The 17,212-nt window shown below is 40.8% G+C and overlaps 1 protein-coding gene across 1 annotated transcript in view; it reads right to left on the bottom strand.

Moving 5' to 3' along the window:
- Positions 1-15,606, bottom strand: part of LOC104123036 (atrial natriuretic peptide receptor 1) — a 113,163-nt gene extending 97,557 nt beyond the window's left edge. The window contains exons 1-4 of the mRNA XM_009635232.1: positions 15,535-15,606; positions 14,564-14,689; positions 13,762-13,806; positions 13,276-13,326 (exon numbers count right to left, since the gene is read on the bottom strand). Coding sequence (XP_009633527.1) covers positions 13,276-13,326; positions 13,762-13,806; positions 14,564-14,689; positions 15,535-15,606 — 294 coding nt within the window. The remainder of the gene's footprint in view (positions 1-13,275; positions 13,327-13,761; positions 13,807-14,563; positions 14,690-15,534) is intronic.
- Positions 15,607-17,212: the final 1,606 nt, after the last annotated feature.

Here is a 17,212-nt window from a genome sequence, read left to right as displayed (position 1 = left end):
GCTTGCTGGATGAGTCCTTCCCGCCAGAGCATGGTGCGGTGCTTTGCCGACTGCCAAAATTTCCTTTCCCCCCACACCTCCTTTCCCCCTGTTGAAATATAAAAAGCACCGGAATTCAATATTTTCATAACTTCTGGGACCTCTTGCTTGGAGAGGAAGGGGGAAGGAGCAGGGGTGCAGAGCAGCCACAGTGAGCAGGTTCGTGCCTCTCGATTCTTGCCTTGGAGCTTCTTTCACTGGGAAGGCCTGAACAAGCCGGCACTGCTGTGCAAGATTTTTCCTGGTAGGAAAAGTGTCTCCTCTGCTCTGTACGGCAGACATGAAAGCAGCTGGGGTCAGGGTGAGTGGGTGAGGTTGCCAGAAGACTGCTGGGGTCACAGACTGTCTGGGATGCAAGCAGCAAGTCTGGTGCTCACTTTTTTATGTTTCCATGTTCAAAGACCAAAAACCCAGGGGATCCCAAACTTCCTGGTCCTTTGAACTAGCAGATCAGCGGGAATACTGGGTGAAATCTTATTTCCTCTATAATTTCAGTGGAATCAGGTTTTTCATTTGTTAGGCGTGAGTAAAACCAAGGAAATAATTCTGGTGTTGTGAATATTAAAAGAGCATTCATTGCTTGACTTAGCATACTTCCTAAATTTGTAAGAGTACGACAGCAGAACCTTTACTTTTACCCCTAGGCCAGCTAGCTCACATCAGCCTGAAGTGATCTACACCCATAGCCAACAAATGGTATGCACCTGAGGTAATTTTCATGTGCTATTTCTTTTCTAAAGGTTCATTTCAGTTTCCACACTGCACGCTTCCTGCTTCCCTTCTCCAGATACTTTGCAAAATCAAGTAAATATTCTCTTTGCAACATCATAGCAAGGACATGTTCTACCTGATTTCCCATGATGCATGTAAAGATACAGGATATTTAGAATGACTAGTGGTATTAGAAAAATAAGAGGGCAAGTATATGTTGTACAATTCAAAAAAACATGTATTTGAACAAATATTAATAGATTTTTTTCAGGCTACCAAAAATTACTTCTGTGGCCTGTAATTAGTTCTTCTAAATAACAGTTTTTCTTTCTCTGAAATGTTGAAATGTTTTTAACATATACGTCACTAACATATGCTACTTTATATACTATATATCACAATGGCACTCATTTTTTAATTGTTTTTGTTCTTGTCAAAGGGATGAAAACAGCTTCAAGTTCTTCAGAGAAGAAGTTGTCACTCTGTTTAGTTCAGAGCTGATATATCTGATGACTTGACGACTACGGTGTGGGATTCCTTAATTTCTTCACCTCATGTTCAAATATAAATAGGTATTTTCTAAAAGCCCTATGTACTTCTATGGAAACACTTGTGCCACTGGAGTTACAGGGTGGTTGCCTAACCTGCTATCATACTGAAAACATCATGAACCATGCCACAGCTTTCATGCAGTCCCATCCAAAGGATGAAGGCCCAGCATTTTGTCATCTTGGAAAAGAACAGATCAAGGTTTTGCTAAAATTGCCTTGAGATTAAAGAAATATTATACAAAAGGATTTACACCGGTATAATTTGAGAGCAAGTTTGGAGCTGTTGATGTTTAGTAACTGCTTGGTATAAAAGTAATCAAATAAATGACAATGAAATCATAAGTGAACCCTGAGGTTATGAACCTAACCCTGAGGTTATGAGCCTAATTCTTTCTGGAGCCACTGTGAAAAAGCACAGTGAAATGGGATTGTGTAGTTTATTTCCTTTAGCTTTATGAGACTTGCACTTCTAATTCAGGTCTCTCTTTGCTGAAGATGAAATCTGCAAAACAGTTCAGGGCAGCCCTGGTACATCATGGTTCGTCTGATTTCAAAAGGTAAGTAGCCCGGTGTAGCAGTCATACTGGTTCACTCATGCAGTGAGTTTTAATTAACATGTGAGAATGCATTAACCTAGCACATGGAGTTGTCCATTTTGTGGGAAACCAATGAAGTCGTACAAAAGAATTAGCTGTATAAATAGTCCATCTGTAGTGCACCAAATAGACTTTTGTAAAATGCAAGCTGTATTTCTAATCCCATTATTTTCTGTTTCTCTCAAATCATTGCTGGACAGTGTCCTTAATTTTATGTGGTCCCAAGAAATAGGAAGCAGATTCCATTGAGAAAGTTTCTCCCCTTTCTACTGTTGGAAATATAGAATCTAACTATAGGGTTGAAGTAAAAATAGCAGCATGCCAAGTGCCGTGAATGCAGTCATTATCTGTGAATGAATATAGCTGTGTTTTCTTTATGGCACAAGAGCGAGGGAGCAGTGTTTAGCTAGCTATGGCAGTAATGGATGTATTTGTTCCCTGTGTTGCAGGCTGTGTTACATCAGGTGTTCACAGGGCAAAAAAGTCTTCCTTTTTTTTAAAAAAAAAACCAAAACCAAACCAAATAAAAATGGCAAGTGCTGGCACAAACCAAAAAGTAAAAGACAACTTTTTGCTATGGTGTTTTACAGGTCAGCAATGACCATTTTATAAGTTTGTTCTGCAACCAGATTTTTAACTAAAAACCAGAAAATATACAAATTCTGTCCTTGGTCTTAGTGCAAATCCAGAATGATCATTTATTGTCAACAGAGACACTGTGATATTTGCACTAAAATAAATGATCTGTAGCCACCAACATGCTGGCAGGCACATTAAATTTCAAGCAACCACACAGGTCCACGGGGCTCACAAGTGGATCGTGACAAAGTCTGTGCCCATCTTTCTTTGTGGTGACCAAGGCTTGGGATTTTTTCCTCCCCTGATGTCATTGGTCATTAGGATTATACGGAGCCGTGGCAGGCAGGGTGTCAACACCAGAATACTGGTGGGTCAGCCACAACTGTGCCTCATGAGGCATGCTCCACCAGCTCTGGGAGAAGCAACCATCTTCAGGGATGCTTTGAGGTTTGGTCATGTCCTTGTTCTTCTGGGTCCACTTCCCTAAGTCCTGAGGAGTCCTTTGCTACTGATTCTGAGTAACACAGGTATGCAGAGATTATTTTAAGTGAGTGAAGATGGAGAATGAGAAAAGGCTTTGGGTGACTGAGGTGAGGGGTTGTCAAGACTGAGCTTGCCTACAACATTCTGTTTGAAGGCTTTACCAGCAAGTTAGGCAGCACCTCAGTTACAAGAATTGTGTCCCTTGAGAATGTCTGATAGAGTCAGTGCAAGGTCCCAGACCAAAGGAATACTGGTCTGATAAGGCCTGATTTTAATGTTTGCCCAATCTTACAAGCTCTTGATATTTTGTGTGTGAGCTGAAGAAGTGATTTGGTCTGTGGTCAGCCATGCTTTTTGAGCTCATCTGGGGAACTCGAGGACTAATTTCTGCAGTCACAGCTCTGCTTTTGAAGAGCAGAATCTCACATGAATGCAGGTCTTTATTCGGTCCTGAAGCTTTAGGCCTGAACTGCATCCATCAGTTAAGTCAGCCATGGCAGGTTTGACTCACTGGTTGTGAGAGCATGGCATTTATTCCTCGTGAATATCACATCATTCAAGCCTGTGTTGAAATCCAAAGTCTTTAGATTTGCTTTTTCCTTTTTTTCCCCCCTCTCCCTTAATGTTCTAAGACTCTCAGCTGCTCAACTTTTCTTTCAAAAAATGCATTTGCCAACATTGCAATGAGTCTTGGCCCATCCAGCCTGAAGATGGTGCTGGGATGCCAGGGGGGAAAGAAAAAGCGCTGAAGAGCATAACTTCCAGTGCTTCAGTCCTCTGTGTGTGTTCAGGCCTCTGTTGCCCATTCCATCTTTCCTTCCTCCTTCCCCCCCACTGCAGACTCACATCTGTCCGCCCTCTGGCTCTGTCCGGGGCGAGAGGCAGTCATCTCACTTGGAGCACAGCAGTCAGCATGCTGCACAGGCTCCACTCGCAGTTTATGATCCTGCAGGGCCTAAAAATCCAACTGTCCTTTTTGCCTTTTTTTTTTTTTTTTCTTTAATTTTATTATTATTAAAGGCCTACTCTGTCAGGTAAATTCCTGACACAAAGATAGTTACCCTAATCATGAAGAATAAATGTGTGCATTTAAAATAGAACCTGACTATACACAGTATGATGTTCAATAACTCATCCATATCCATAGAAAGTCAGCTCCATGGTGGACATGAGATCCCATGTCTGATGTTCAGGTGTAATAGCTAACTCCTGCCTCCAGTTCTTGGTTTACTGAGTTATGTATGATACTGTGCAGGCAGAATGTTTGTGTATGTTTCTTTGGCTTTTTGGAATTACTTTTTCCTTCTATTTGATGAAGACCCCATCACTGAGTCACTTTTTCCAGATGTCTAATTCAAGTTCTTAATTTTTTGGATTTTTTTTTTTCCTGAGTTGGTAGATGACTCCGATCAAGTGTTTCCAGAGATGCTACCTGTCCTGAAAGCAGACCCTCTGGGAGCCATGCTGACATACAGGCCTGATGTCATCACGTGGATGAAGTGATCATATGGATGTTCACCTTTTCTGGAAGCCTGGTTGCTAACAGCAGATAGAAATACCTTCCTGAGGTTCCTGGTCAGTCCCTGTCCTGAATAGCCTGTATTGAACATGAATATTTGACATTTAAGGGACTGAGATACACAGATTGCATCCCAAAACTTGGGTTCATTTGTATGACCCTGCCAATGCAGAGTTCAGTGCACTATCAGGATCTGGGAAGCCAGCAGGAAAATTTTGGATTCTCTGAAATTTCGGTCCAGTGCCACCTTTTCCATGTGATTATGCCAAATTTAATGGAAAACAACCCCTCTCTCCCCTCCTTAGCCCACACCCCAGCAACCCCATACCCCTAAAAACCTAGCCTCTGAGTATCTTAAAACCACATGCTGGCTCTTTAATGTGGCATATTTGTCTGAAAGCTACTTTCCTCTCTCCAAAGCAAGTTTGCTGTGTTGTTTTCATTTAGTGTTCTTTTAATAAAGAATGAAAAAACAGTGACATTGATAAGACTGCATAGGAATAAAGATTTCTCCTATGTATGGAAATTACTGCAACAGAATGGAATTTCAACAGTCTTAGGAAACCAACTATTAAGCCAGTCTAAAGAATTCCCTCTAATAGCCTTTTATTAAATTAGTCTGTTGAATTCTGTCAGGTTTTTTATTCTTTCATAATGTCAAAGGATTTCCTGATAGAGGGCTGGACCTGGTTTTGCTCTTTTTTTTCCCCCAATTGTGTCTACAGCTCAAGCGAATAAAATCTGAAACACTGTGATGCTTGCTCTCCCTGTAGTCTTTCTCAGAAAAATGTCTATTGATAGAAGAGCCTCATCATTCCCCCATGCCATGGTTGAAAACTTTCTGGAACAAACCTTTTACAAAGGAAAACAAGTCTGATCAAAACATTTTGCAGGAAATATTTTAAGTGAGAGTGATGACTGTGAATATTTCCTTGATCTTTTGACAAAATCATGTTTTCTTCCTCTGTGTTAGTCTTGCAGGACTTGGGTTTCCTGGTGAGCAGCTGGGGTCTCAGTGGACTGTGCTTCTATGGAAGGGAGCCATCTACTGCATCTGGATTGCAGTCACCCTGGTCTCCCTTTTCTTCTCAAACCATAGTGAACTTCTTTGAACCATTCTGTCTTCATCACTCAAGTGGTCTTTTACTTGTGCCCTGTGTGTGCCCCACCGCAGGCTGCCTGTAACAGCAGGCACTCAGCCACATCCTGAAAATACAAGAAGGTCAAGGGATGCTAATGTGACATTTAACAGGGCACAGCTCTGACAAGTGACATTTCATTGGTGGAGGTCTCATAAAGAGAGAAGTTTGACAAGGATCAGGAAGTGAACGTAAAGTTATAATTTAAAAAATGAGTACACATTTTGTGGTAGTTTTTGTCAATAAGTAATTTCTGCAGAGACTTCAGCACTGGTTAATTTGTGGCAGTCATACAGATAACGGGAAAAGGAAGGAAAAAATACTCCATCTTTTATTGAAGACCACTCCAATTCTGAAATTTAGGACTAGTATCATCTGGCAAGACAAATATTTTTTCTTCTGCTTTCAGTCATTTTGTAAAATTGTTTTGATTAATAAGTGGGAAAGTGGTCAGGCAATGATGTTACTTTAACTTTTAAGCAGTAGCCTGCTAGACTTGGAAGGTACTTACGTTTTCAGGATGGAACCTAATACAGCACTAATGGAGTGTCCCAGTCCCAAGTCCAGTTTGTGTGATTGTTGAAGTGACCTGAATTCTCTTTGTAGCTGTAACCATTTTCTATTGTCATTTACCAATTCTGAGATACAAGTGGAAGCCTTCTATGAATAAATGATCATTCATATCTCACTTACAAGTCAAGGTGACCCACCTATGGAAAAAAAAAAAGGGACTTTGTTAGATACCTGTGCAAATAGGCTGATGTTCTTGCCTCTGCTTTTAAGCACCTCAGCAAGGAAGGATGATTTGCTGATGTGTTTTTGAAGCATGGTATTCATCAAACCACACCATCCTAGCAGGCAGAGCAGCTACACTCCCGGTGAACATGGAAATAGGGAATGGTAACAGGAGGAAAGATCACGGCTGGTACATTGTCAAAGGAGAAATCATCTCCGCCATCCCTTTAAAAGGACCTTATGCATGTAAAATTCAACCACAGGCAAAAACACCAGGAAGATGCCAATTAAAAACACTGGATCCGATTTATTCAGAAGGCACATGTTTTCAGGAAGGATTAGGAGGGAAAAAGTAGAGAGAAAATGAGAAACACCCTTGTCAAGGTCAGATGTAAAGCAGAAGGGCTTTGCTTGTTTCATATCAGAGCGTGGGGGAGAACAGCACGCCCTAGAAAATGATACTACTTTCTAATCATGCTCGTGGGCCCCCAAACCACAGCCCACAATCAGGGAGGGAAAGTAACTGTCAGACAAATCTGCCTCATTAAAAAGTCAGCATGTGACAGCAAGACGCCCACAGATGGTAGGTTATTAGAGGATTTTTGTTTGCCTTAGTGTAGGGGGTTTTTTTATTTCTCTTAAAAGTTGGCAGCTGTGGGCATCTTTCAGCAGGTGACAGGAAATGTAGCCTGTCTATTCAATAAAACACAACATTTTCACTTGGCTCGTGTGCTGTCGCTCCAAAGAGTCCACTTAATCATGTGTGTTCCAGCACTGAAATGAAATGTGATGGGAATTGCCTTCTGCCTTCCATGTTCCCACTAGCACCACTACTACCATTTCAACAGTTAGTCCTGTAGATGCCCCAAAAGCGCAACCCCCTGTCCATTTCCTTAATAATTTCAGTCAAATTCTGAGAGCACTTAGGAGGAAATGGAGAGCTGCATCAACTCCAAAAAGCTGGCTGTTGCAGAAGAAGGTAGGCAAAAAACACGTCCCACCAGCATACAGCGGATCTTCAAGGTTGCAGAGATAGGGAAACACTGAGTAGTTAGTGGAGATATTTGAAGGCTGGGGAAGCAGAGGACAAGGATTTCTCTCCTTTCACAGAAAATACAGGAGGAGAAAACAGAAAGCTGGAGAAGCATCCTGCTGATCACAAGCTGTTTAGGGAGAAACTTCTGTGCAGAGCTGACAGAGCAGGCTTGGGTCTGATGGTGCTGATGGACTTGTGGGCACTAGAGGTCTTTGGAAAGACAGACATGAGCTGTTCACAGCTGTATCTGAGTTTCTCTCTGTCCAGCTCATACCTCTGCGCAATGGGCACGGAGAGTGGCTAACAGTACCTGTTGGCTGGGGTTAGCCAGTTACTACCCAAGTGTAGTTTCAACCATCCCTCTAAGGGTTTAATGATGCCTAGGTCTTTCACTGCTTTTCTGAATGGACTGAACTTCACAGTCTGCGAGCTGGAAGGAATTTCACTGTGGGAACTGATAGTAGTATATAATTAGGCTAACTAGTGCTAGCAAAAAAAAAAAATCAATTAGCAAAAGGAAAGGTTTGCTTTGTGATCGGTGTTTTTCATAAAGAATAGTGGATCCTGCTCTCATTAGAGAGTTTGGAGAGAAGTTCTAGGAAATGCATAAATTTTACACTACTAAAAAGCTATATTCATGTGCATGGTAAGGCGAGAGAAAACATTAGAATCATTAGAAATTGAATAACCCATGTCTTGGTGTAGTAGCAAATTTAAAAAAAAATGCAGGGAGTTATATCTACCTAATAAATGAAGGTAAACGCACTTGATGGGCATCTCAAGTGGGGGGGGGGGGGCAGTGGGCAAAGTCCTTTTTACTTAGATTAGAGGCTGGTAAACCTTGTTTGTCTCATTTGTCCTCAGTTACACTGCTGCCTTTTTTTTTGTAGTTTGGCCAGCCCCAGCATGTTTCAGGCCCTTCACAAATCTAAAACTGGCTTAAAATCACAAAGCTTATAACAATAATAATATGTCCTGAATGGTTTTTATTTGCTTTCTGAACCAGCAGACTGCAGATGGATCATGTTTTCCAGCTTGATCTTAAGAGATAGAGGACATACACACACATTGCTTTCATGTATGAAAGGGGAGGACTGAAGATTTTTTGTTACTGCCTTAGTCCACTTGCTCAGGCTATGAGGAAATATACTAAGCCTCCATAATAAACTTGACAGAAGGTTGGGTTTTATACCCACATGTGTTTCTGTGACAATAAATGGCATCCTGGACCAATTGATGACCTTGCTTATGTCTGGTGCTGTATACTTGAATAGCAGTTTCTTTACTTTTATAGGAATATGCATTTGCAGTTGCTTTCTTGGTGGGAAAAAAAAATTATTCAGAGGTTAGTAAAATAAAAATTTACTCCTTCTTTGGTTTCCCAAGGCTTTACCTTTCTTCTTCCTACCTAAATCCTTAGCCGTGAAATCTACATGTCCTACGGACACAGCAGAATTTTATATACCAGCCAAATAGCTGCTCATTCCAAATAATGTTGAACAAGCCCATCTAGTCTAATTTTGAGACCCTTTATTTTCTTTACTTTTTTTTGAGGTGAGAGGTCTAAAAAGATTTATGAGATTTCAAAATGGTGTTTCTCAAAAATAAAGGTGAGACACTTTTTTTTGGCAATACTTCTATAAAATTTACCTAATCATTTTTTAAATGCTAACTGAACAAGCCCCCAGTTTTCACAAAGAAAATATAGTTGTCCTTAACTAGTGTTAAATCCTGTTCAAGAACATACTGTGTATATAAAAGACAAATGGTAAAGTTTAAGGAATAAAACATAACAAATAGGAAAATTGAGAAAGGATGGGCTTTAAATCTTGATATCAGAGGCTATTTGAATCCTTTATTCAGAGCGGGCTCTGCTTCTTGCTTGAGTGGCCATGTACTGGCCATCTAAAGAAAAAAACCCAACATATAAAGGGTCTTGCATATATAAATGAAAGAACATTGCTGTGGAATCTCTACATGCAATTTATGAGAATGATACTCCAGATTAGTGCTCACGACAACTAATGATGTTCATGATAACCACCCTTCAGTCGACCACATCACCTGCCCACGAGCTGATGGAATGAGGCAATGCCTCCACTATATAGAACCCATTTCCAGCTTGGTCAACCTAAGCCCATGCTAAAACCTCCATGCCCAACATAGTGTTGCTGAAAAGTGCTGTTTGGAAGAGCTAGATCTAGCTAAAAAGAGCAGTGATGTCCGATCCCTGTCTTGTTTGTAGGTATTGTGGAAAATTGGCCGATTTCAGCACTGTCTGTTCCTGTCACACGGAGTTAAGTAAGACCCATTGCCAGAAATGATGGCTTGCTTCAATATTTTTATTGACATTACCTGGTGCAGTTCTGCTACAGCATGAAGTTAAAGAGAGTACAAAGCATTTCATAGGGCACATTTCACTGACTAGGTTACATGGCATAGGCAAAAAATACAATCTAAACAAAGTAAAATCTATGGGGCTGTGACTTGGCTTTACACTTTTGCTTGGACAGGAAAAACCTCTGAAAACTAAGTTGACACTCTTTTATGATTTGATCTTTAACAGCTTGCCCTCCATATGGAAAAGCTTTAGAATTTTACTGGAAATCTTAAACCTTTTTTAAGACCTTTAAAAATTTATCATAAAACTTGCCTTAGTCAGTATTTTTACACAGCAGATTTTTAAAAAAAGGAAAAGGGTTGTTGCTAAATTCTAATACTTGGACCAGCAGTTGTCGGAAAGAGCACAGCTATGTTAAAATTAACAGCTGTCTGGATTTACACCATGTAAGAATATGACCTGAAAAGACTGAAAAGTAGCTAATATATACAGAATTCCTCTCTAGTTTCATCCCCATCAAACGCTAATAGGTTTGTCCCAAATGCTGGCTTGCTTGTTTCCCATTATGGTTATGTATCTACAAGCCACTCTGCACAGAGCTTCTTTTTTAGTTTTGCTTCCAAAGGAAATAAGACTTAGGCTATTGCATTGTATGTCTATTTTGGAAAGAGGATGAAAAGTGGAGAGGCAGACAAGCAGCGTTTGAGGTTGGAGGCTGATTTCAGCCAAACTTGTGAGAGGAGGTAGAGGCATGCAGCCCCAGAGAAACTGGCAGCTGGCCCCTGAGAGGTGGGCTGGGAGGTAAAAGGCGTTTGGCAGCAGCTGGGGTTGGCACCAAGCACACGTGCAGGGGGCAGCCATGCAGTGTGCACAGCGCTCCAGTTCAGCCCAAGTGCAGGCTGCCCCCACTGCTGCAAAGGATGTCATATGGGGTGCCAGGGGTGAAGGGGCTTCAGAGGAGTGTAAAAATTGGAAAATCAGTATTTTTCAGTTTCTGATGCCAATGGAACACCTTGTACCTACCGTTTTTGGGGGGGGTTTTTTTTGAGAAAAACTAAGCACTTCTGATAAGTCGTAAATAGGGTTTGCTCCTGTCGCACATGGATGCCATACCCTCTTTTGAAAACAATGGCAGGACCAAGCTAAACAAAAATTATTCAAATATGTTTGATCTTCTGTTGTTTAACCTACAAGCCACAGCTTTCTTACTTTGGTCCACCATAAAACAAATGGAAAAAAAAAAGCAACGAGAAGAAACCTTTGGCTGTCTTTTAGATCAGTATGAAATCCATGGCTGGATGGCTTCTGATCCCCCCCAGCTTTTGTTAGTTTATGCTGGTCTGGTTTTAATGCCATGTTTTCTTAAATGTTTTCAAGCCATTATATCATTCTCTATTTGCACTTTACTCCAGTTACTCCTAAGTATGTTCCAATCAAGCCAAATATATATGTCCAAAGAAAACACACTTTTAAGACAGAATATGGCAGTGATCCTATTTAGATACATACTTCAGTTTTCACACACAAGTAGTCCCACTGAGTTTAAGGCTTTTGCAAAATCAATTGCCTTGAATAACTCTTTGCACAATTAGGGCCAAGAAAAGAGGGACCTCTGGACTCACAGCTCTGCCTTACACTCTGTATGTGGCTTTCAGCAGGTCACTTCACCTCAGTTGTCTTCAATTTCCAAACATTAAAATGTCAGCTACTTATCATGCCTGATATTAGCAACATGAAAGTTGTTAGCATGGTTCTAATGGTTAAAACTGGACCATTCAGCACTGCACTGGGGAAAGTTTACAAGTGCATAGGCTTGTTGTGACTGGGAAAACACAGGGGAAGAGGACAGCCTGAAGTGAGAGAGTGAAAACAGGAGAACAGCAAAACTGAGTGGAAGATGTTGAAAAGAAAAGAGCAAGTAACATTGTATGTGTTAAAAAGAAAAAAAAAGTAAATTAAAGGGAAATTTGTTCATCCTGCAAGACAGATTTCTGAAAACCTAAATTGGAGTGACTTCAGGTGGGAATATAACCTTTTATTTACTTTCATGTGCAAATTTTACTAATATGTAGTCTTTTGTTAACCATGTAAGATGATGTAGTAAACACCAAAAACTATTTGCACAATGACTAACAGCAGAAGTACTGTTTTTCTCAGGTACTTATCTCTTAGTTTAGAAAAAAAAAAACAACAGATTTTGGGGCAGCTGCAATACAATTTCTCATTCTACTTGAATAATTCAGTCATACTCATGTTTTGGAGAGCGACTGATGCATAAAGCAGAAAATGGTGATATATTTGTATGAAATACTAGTCTCCATTTTTAATGCCTCCCTCACTATATACCTCCAATGGACTTCTACCTTCGGCTTTAGGATTTCTTTTGTTACTTTTCTCTCCTAAAGAGTCAAGTCAAGAGTCCTCAGCTAATGCTCTCCTGCTCCTATTTTTCCCCCTGATCTGGGAGTACGAAGTCACGTGGAGCCCACCGATACAGACTGGAACAACTATTCTACTCTTTCATGAAAAAAACACTCATTTTCCATTGCAACCTACTCCCTTCCTTTTCTTCTTTTTGAGGAAAGACCACAGGTTATTTTTCTTCAGCACCATCGTTGTGATGTCTGGGCATTGTGGATAGTGCCTACTGGTTGGTTTAAAAGTAATCGCAGAATCAAAATGGTTAGTTCAAAAGAGAGTAGAGAATGTTTTTAAGTGTCTTTTTCAGGTAAATATATACTTATCTGTTGCTAAACTTCAGCCTTACAGCTATTCTTGGTATCATCTCACCGATCCAAAAAGCTTAGTTTGGATTTTTTTTTTTTAAGGCAATCTTCCTTTTTAAAGGTTGATTCAGAAACTGATGAGAATATTTCCATGATCATAAAAAGATCATCTTGATTTTTATGGATTTCAAATCATGTCTCATACTGAAAATGCAGGTTAAATTTTAAACTAAGCTGAAGTCCTTCTTGATCTTTATTATCTTTGTTGAATAAAGACACTTTGCCAAATGAGAGAATCCACAGAAGCTGTCCTATTTTATGGAGGAGTGGGAAGGCTCCCAGCATGAAGATAGATAGCAATTCTGACAACCTACATTTTCAGTTCTCTAAGGGGCACTTTCTAGTTAGCCTTTACAGAAAAAAAAAAGCCCAAACCTACCACTAATTAGATATGCATAGTAATAAGCGTTGAACTGTTCAAAGAAATAATGCATATTCACAGTTGAAGTTTTAGGCCAATTTCCAGATTTGCTCAAGTGCCCTTCGGCAACCCGAGGTCAGTTCCACATGAGACATCTACCAAATCACAACAAAGAGATGGAGAAAGAAGAGGAAAACAAAGACCTTCCTTACCCACATGCCCTTAGGACCACCCAGAGCAAGTTATCAGGTCAGCTGGGGCACCTCAGCGGTAACGTTTCTGGTTACTCATCAGTAAAACACATGCTTGGGTTCCACTTATTTCTTTTGCAATTTGAAGATTTCACAGGCATGAGATAACTGAAGTGCCAGAGCCTTTTTACAGTAAAGCAGACCTTACCTGCTCTTTCAGTTGAGTGTGGAGAGAGAGCACACACTGGTGTAACGTGCACTGAGAAACAAGACACAGAGGTTAACTACTAAGGACCGTTTAAACTGGAGTGAATATTGCTGTAACCATCAGTGTATGCACACACATATCCTTTCATCCAGCCCTCTATTAAATTCTGATGAATGAATTAAAGCATTTGAGACTTTCCAGGTTTATTGAGCCAAAGCCAATCTGCTGTGAATGAGAATCTAAGTGGATAAGGAGCTATTTATGTGACTAATCCCTAGAAATGGGTTGACCTTTTGTGATGATCTCTTGCAGTTTCAGTGAAATGAAGTGTAAGTAGGATACAGGTCAGTACAAGGGGAAGGGAAGTATTGCAGCCTGTCCTGTGTTTGAAGTCCAGATGGTGGCAAGGGTATGATTTCCCCAGCACAGGATTAAGGTTGGCAGAGCTACTTCAACAGACAGTGTGCTCCCCTTAGCAGTGCTTACCTGCAGGCTTCCAGATGGGAAGTATTCAGTGCTGGTCCTTTGGATCTATTAAGAGAGAAAGTTCACATTAAGCAGAAGTTGATATATTTCTGCTTCCCTGGACTTCATGATGCCAGAAGAGCAGAAGAAGCCATGTGCATATGGACCAAATGTCTCCAGTCCTTCCACATTAAGGAAATAATTTTCTGAGCTGTAAGGGTACCTTACATACATGTACCATACATACCTCCCTATTTCGTGATCCAGGGAAATGATAGGCAGCAGGGCACAGCCAGCAGACCTCGGGCTGTCTTGCAGCACCTTAAAATTTCTTTGCAGGTTATGAAACTTTGGTGCCTGATACCAATGTATTTTGCCTGTTGGGTAATGCTTTTTTCCTCCTGATGCCTGTTTCATGGAAGACTACACCTCCTGGCATGCTCCAGCTGTAGACTCTGGAAAATATGTGGCATTACAGGAGCTTCCAAAAGCTGTGATTTTTAGGAAAGTTAAAACAGAGACAAAAAGAAATGAGTCATCCTTGCTAAATGAGTAACACTCTCAAAAAGACACCTGTGTGTGTATGAGGAGAGGGGAGCCCAGACATCAGACTGTGATTTGTTAGGAAGACATATTGAAAAACCTTCACCTTATGGTGAAATTGCTACCATACATTTTCCTGTGTGTCATCTTGTCCATATTATGGTTTAAGGGTACTTCAGTACCTTGGATTTCCTCCTAGGTTAAATTCACATTTGCAGGTGAGTTCAAAAGTGAGTTTGCAGAGGGCTTGGATAATGTCTGTATTCTACTTAAACATTACCCGGTTTTTAGGTTTGAGCTGAATGTAAACCTTCTCTGTGTCTCGTGCTGACTGTGCAGAGATACGTTTCAGACTATGTACAAAAATTGGAGCCTGCTTTAAAAGCAGGTCTCTGTGATCAAGTGCCTGTATGGTAAATCAATAATGTAGGTTTAGGATTAATGAAAACTGGTCCAGTAACTGATTTTCCTGCTGGGGGGGTGGTGGAGTGGGGTGGGGAAGAAAAAATGCCAGATATATTAATCTTCTAATATACTTCTTTTGCAAAATTCGCTTGATGGCAAAGTTTTCAGAGATGATCCTTAAAAACTCAGCATATTTTCTCTGTATATGTGTGCATAAATGTACATTTTAACAGTGGAAAGAAAAGCGTAAAACTTTTCAGTCAACAGAGAAGAAAAAGTGTTTAAAAAAGGCCAGGATCTGATGTGACAATGCAGAGGTAACTGAAAACAGTGTTTCCCCCTCTTCAAACAACAAGTGTTGCAAAACAGCTGCCCAGAATTACAGATGTTCCAGTCCCTCCCTCACCAGCTTCAGTGAAACATGACATGTAAACAATACAGTACACTCTCTACAGAAATAAAATAGATGAAGAATGTCCAAGTGTTTGGCTGAAGAGCTTTGTCGAGGCATGAGAGGGATGGATGGGAACACCCTCACCAAAGTTTCCGTTCCTTTCCCCTTTTCTCCCTCTCTGTCTGCCAATTTGTATTTCATAACATGATGAGTTACAGAGGGTTGTGAACCAGCATGGCGTGGCCCTTACCTCATACCCCTGTGAGGAGGCTGAATGCAAAGGCTGTGTGCCTAATTCCCCAAGTACAGCGTGGGTCATAACCTGTTGTTGTTCTTTGGTTGTAGTGGTGCCAGAACAGACATTTTTCTTGTCTGGATTCCAGTAATATATCTCACAGCTTGCTTTTTTTTTTTTTTTTTCATTACTTGGCTAGTCTGTCTTCTCAGCTTACATTTTCGCCAGTGCTGTCAGTCGCTCCGTTGGCTACTAGACTGTTGAAATCTGTTGCAGTCATTCCCCTCATGATGATGTGGGAGAATATAACCCCGTGGCTGGGGAATTACTGTATGTGAATAGTAGAGGGAAAGAATTACACATGCTTTGTGCAAAGCTGACCATTGGCTCACACACCATTGCTATTTCTCCAGAAATTTCCCCTTACTGTCCCTGCACAATCCTGGGGAAAAAAAAAAAAAGAACAGAAAAGACAAGAGTTTTCCAGGATTCTTTCCTAGTGAAATCGTCGTGACTCTAAATGGAAAAGTGGGAGGGTGGGAGCACAACTCCACATGTGGACTGATCAGATGTGAGGGCTCATCCTTGCTCTTTTGCTGTAGCAGACCTAGACCCATTCTGGTCCTTCCTACAGTCCAGATTTGTTTCTGTAAATAAACTGCAAAGGTGTATATGGTAGCGTATTTTTCCAGGTGATTACAAATCTATTAGCCCACCTTGTATGATATTCAATGCTTGTTGCTAGGAAGAGATGTGGTGAAAGGATCTGAAACATTGCAAGAAAACAGGCATCTTATCCACAAGTAGTTACATTCTCTTAATATTTAGATATTCCCTGTTTCTGTGTTATGTATTAGGACCACTAGGTGTTTGTGTATGATACCAAACAGTAATAATCTGGAAGAAAATGAGAAAAGAACTGTATCCCTTTTTAAAATGCTGTCCTTTAGTGATGTTATTGACTCTTTTAGAAGAGTGGAATTCAGTTGCAATGTAAGAAAAGTTTGCAATGCCTGAGTTTGGTCAAGTCTTACCACATGCATAGATCTCATTCCAGCCCTCTCTGCACCCCAACTGTAGGTATGGCATGAAACACAAGACGTTATCTCTTTTGTGTCTCTTCAACGAGACAAAAGTGAAGTCATGTCTTGAAATACAGCTTGATTTAATTTTGAAACATGGCCTTTGCCTTTTAGGATAGCAGATGAAATTTCCAGTAGTTGATCACAGATCTTACAATATTTAATTTGTTTCTTTACGTCTCATCTACTGGATTCAACAAAGTGAAAGAGAAACTCGGCTTCATTGACTTAACACTCCCCACAAAGACTTCAAATGTTTTACCCGTGGACAAAACATTGAACAATGAGAGAAATATACCACAGGGATTCAGTGTCAATACTATTTTTTTAAAGTATTCGTGATTGTTTCAGCCAGCTCTTTCACATCCTGGAGCCTGAAGTGGTGACATGTCAGGCTGGAAGTCCAGCAGAGCCTGGTTGCAGTGCCAGCCGTATCAGTTCTCAGGGGGAAGAGAAGAGCAGCGCTAAATGAAAGTTGCTGGTCTGTAACAGCCTTGGAGAGCTCAAAGGGGGACAGGGGCAGCGGGTTTGCCAGTGCAGAGGGGAGAATTGTGCCACTGGGCTTCCCAAAAGAGTCAGGTGATGGAAGAAGAAGAAAAGAGTTGTGGGGAGAGTTGCTTGTCCCCCCTCAGGGCAGCACCGTGTTTGTAGATAATATGTTTGTGCAGTAGCCTATCTGGGCACTCAACCCTAGAAGACAAGTGCAAATACAATTCAAATTCTCAATGGAAAACATAAGAATTCAGCTGATATACTATTACAAACTGAATGGCTAATGGAACAGCTTGGGACTGCCTGCCTGCATATTTTCTT

The sequence above is a fragment of the Egretta garzetta genome, unplaced genomic scaffold (assembly GCF_000687185.1).
Source record: "Egretta garzetta isolate BGI_Z169 unplaced genomic scaffold, ASM68718v1 scaffold22, whole genome shotgun sequence".
Classification (NCBI taxonomy): domain Eukaryota; kingdom Metazoa; phylum Chordata; class Aves; order Pelecaniformes; family Ardeidae; genus Egretta; species Egretta garzetta.
The sequence above is the reverse complement of the archived record's forward strand: the minus strand, read 5'-3'. Positions and strand labels throughout refer to the sequence as shown.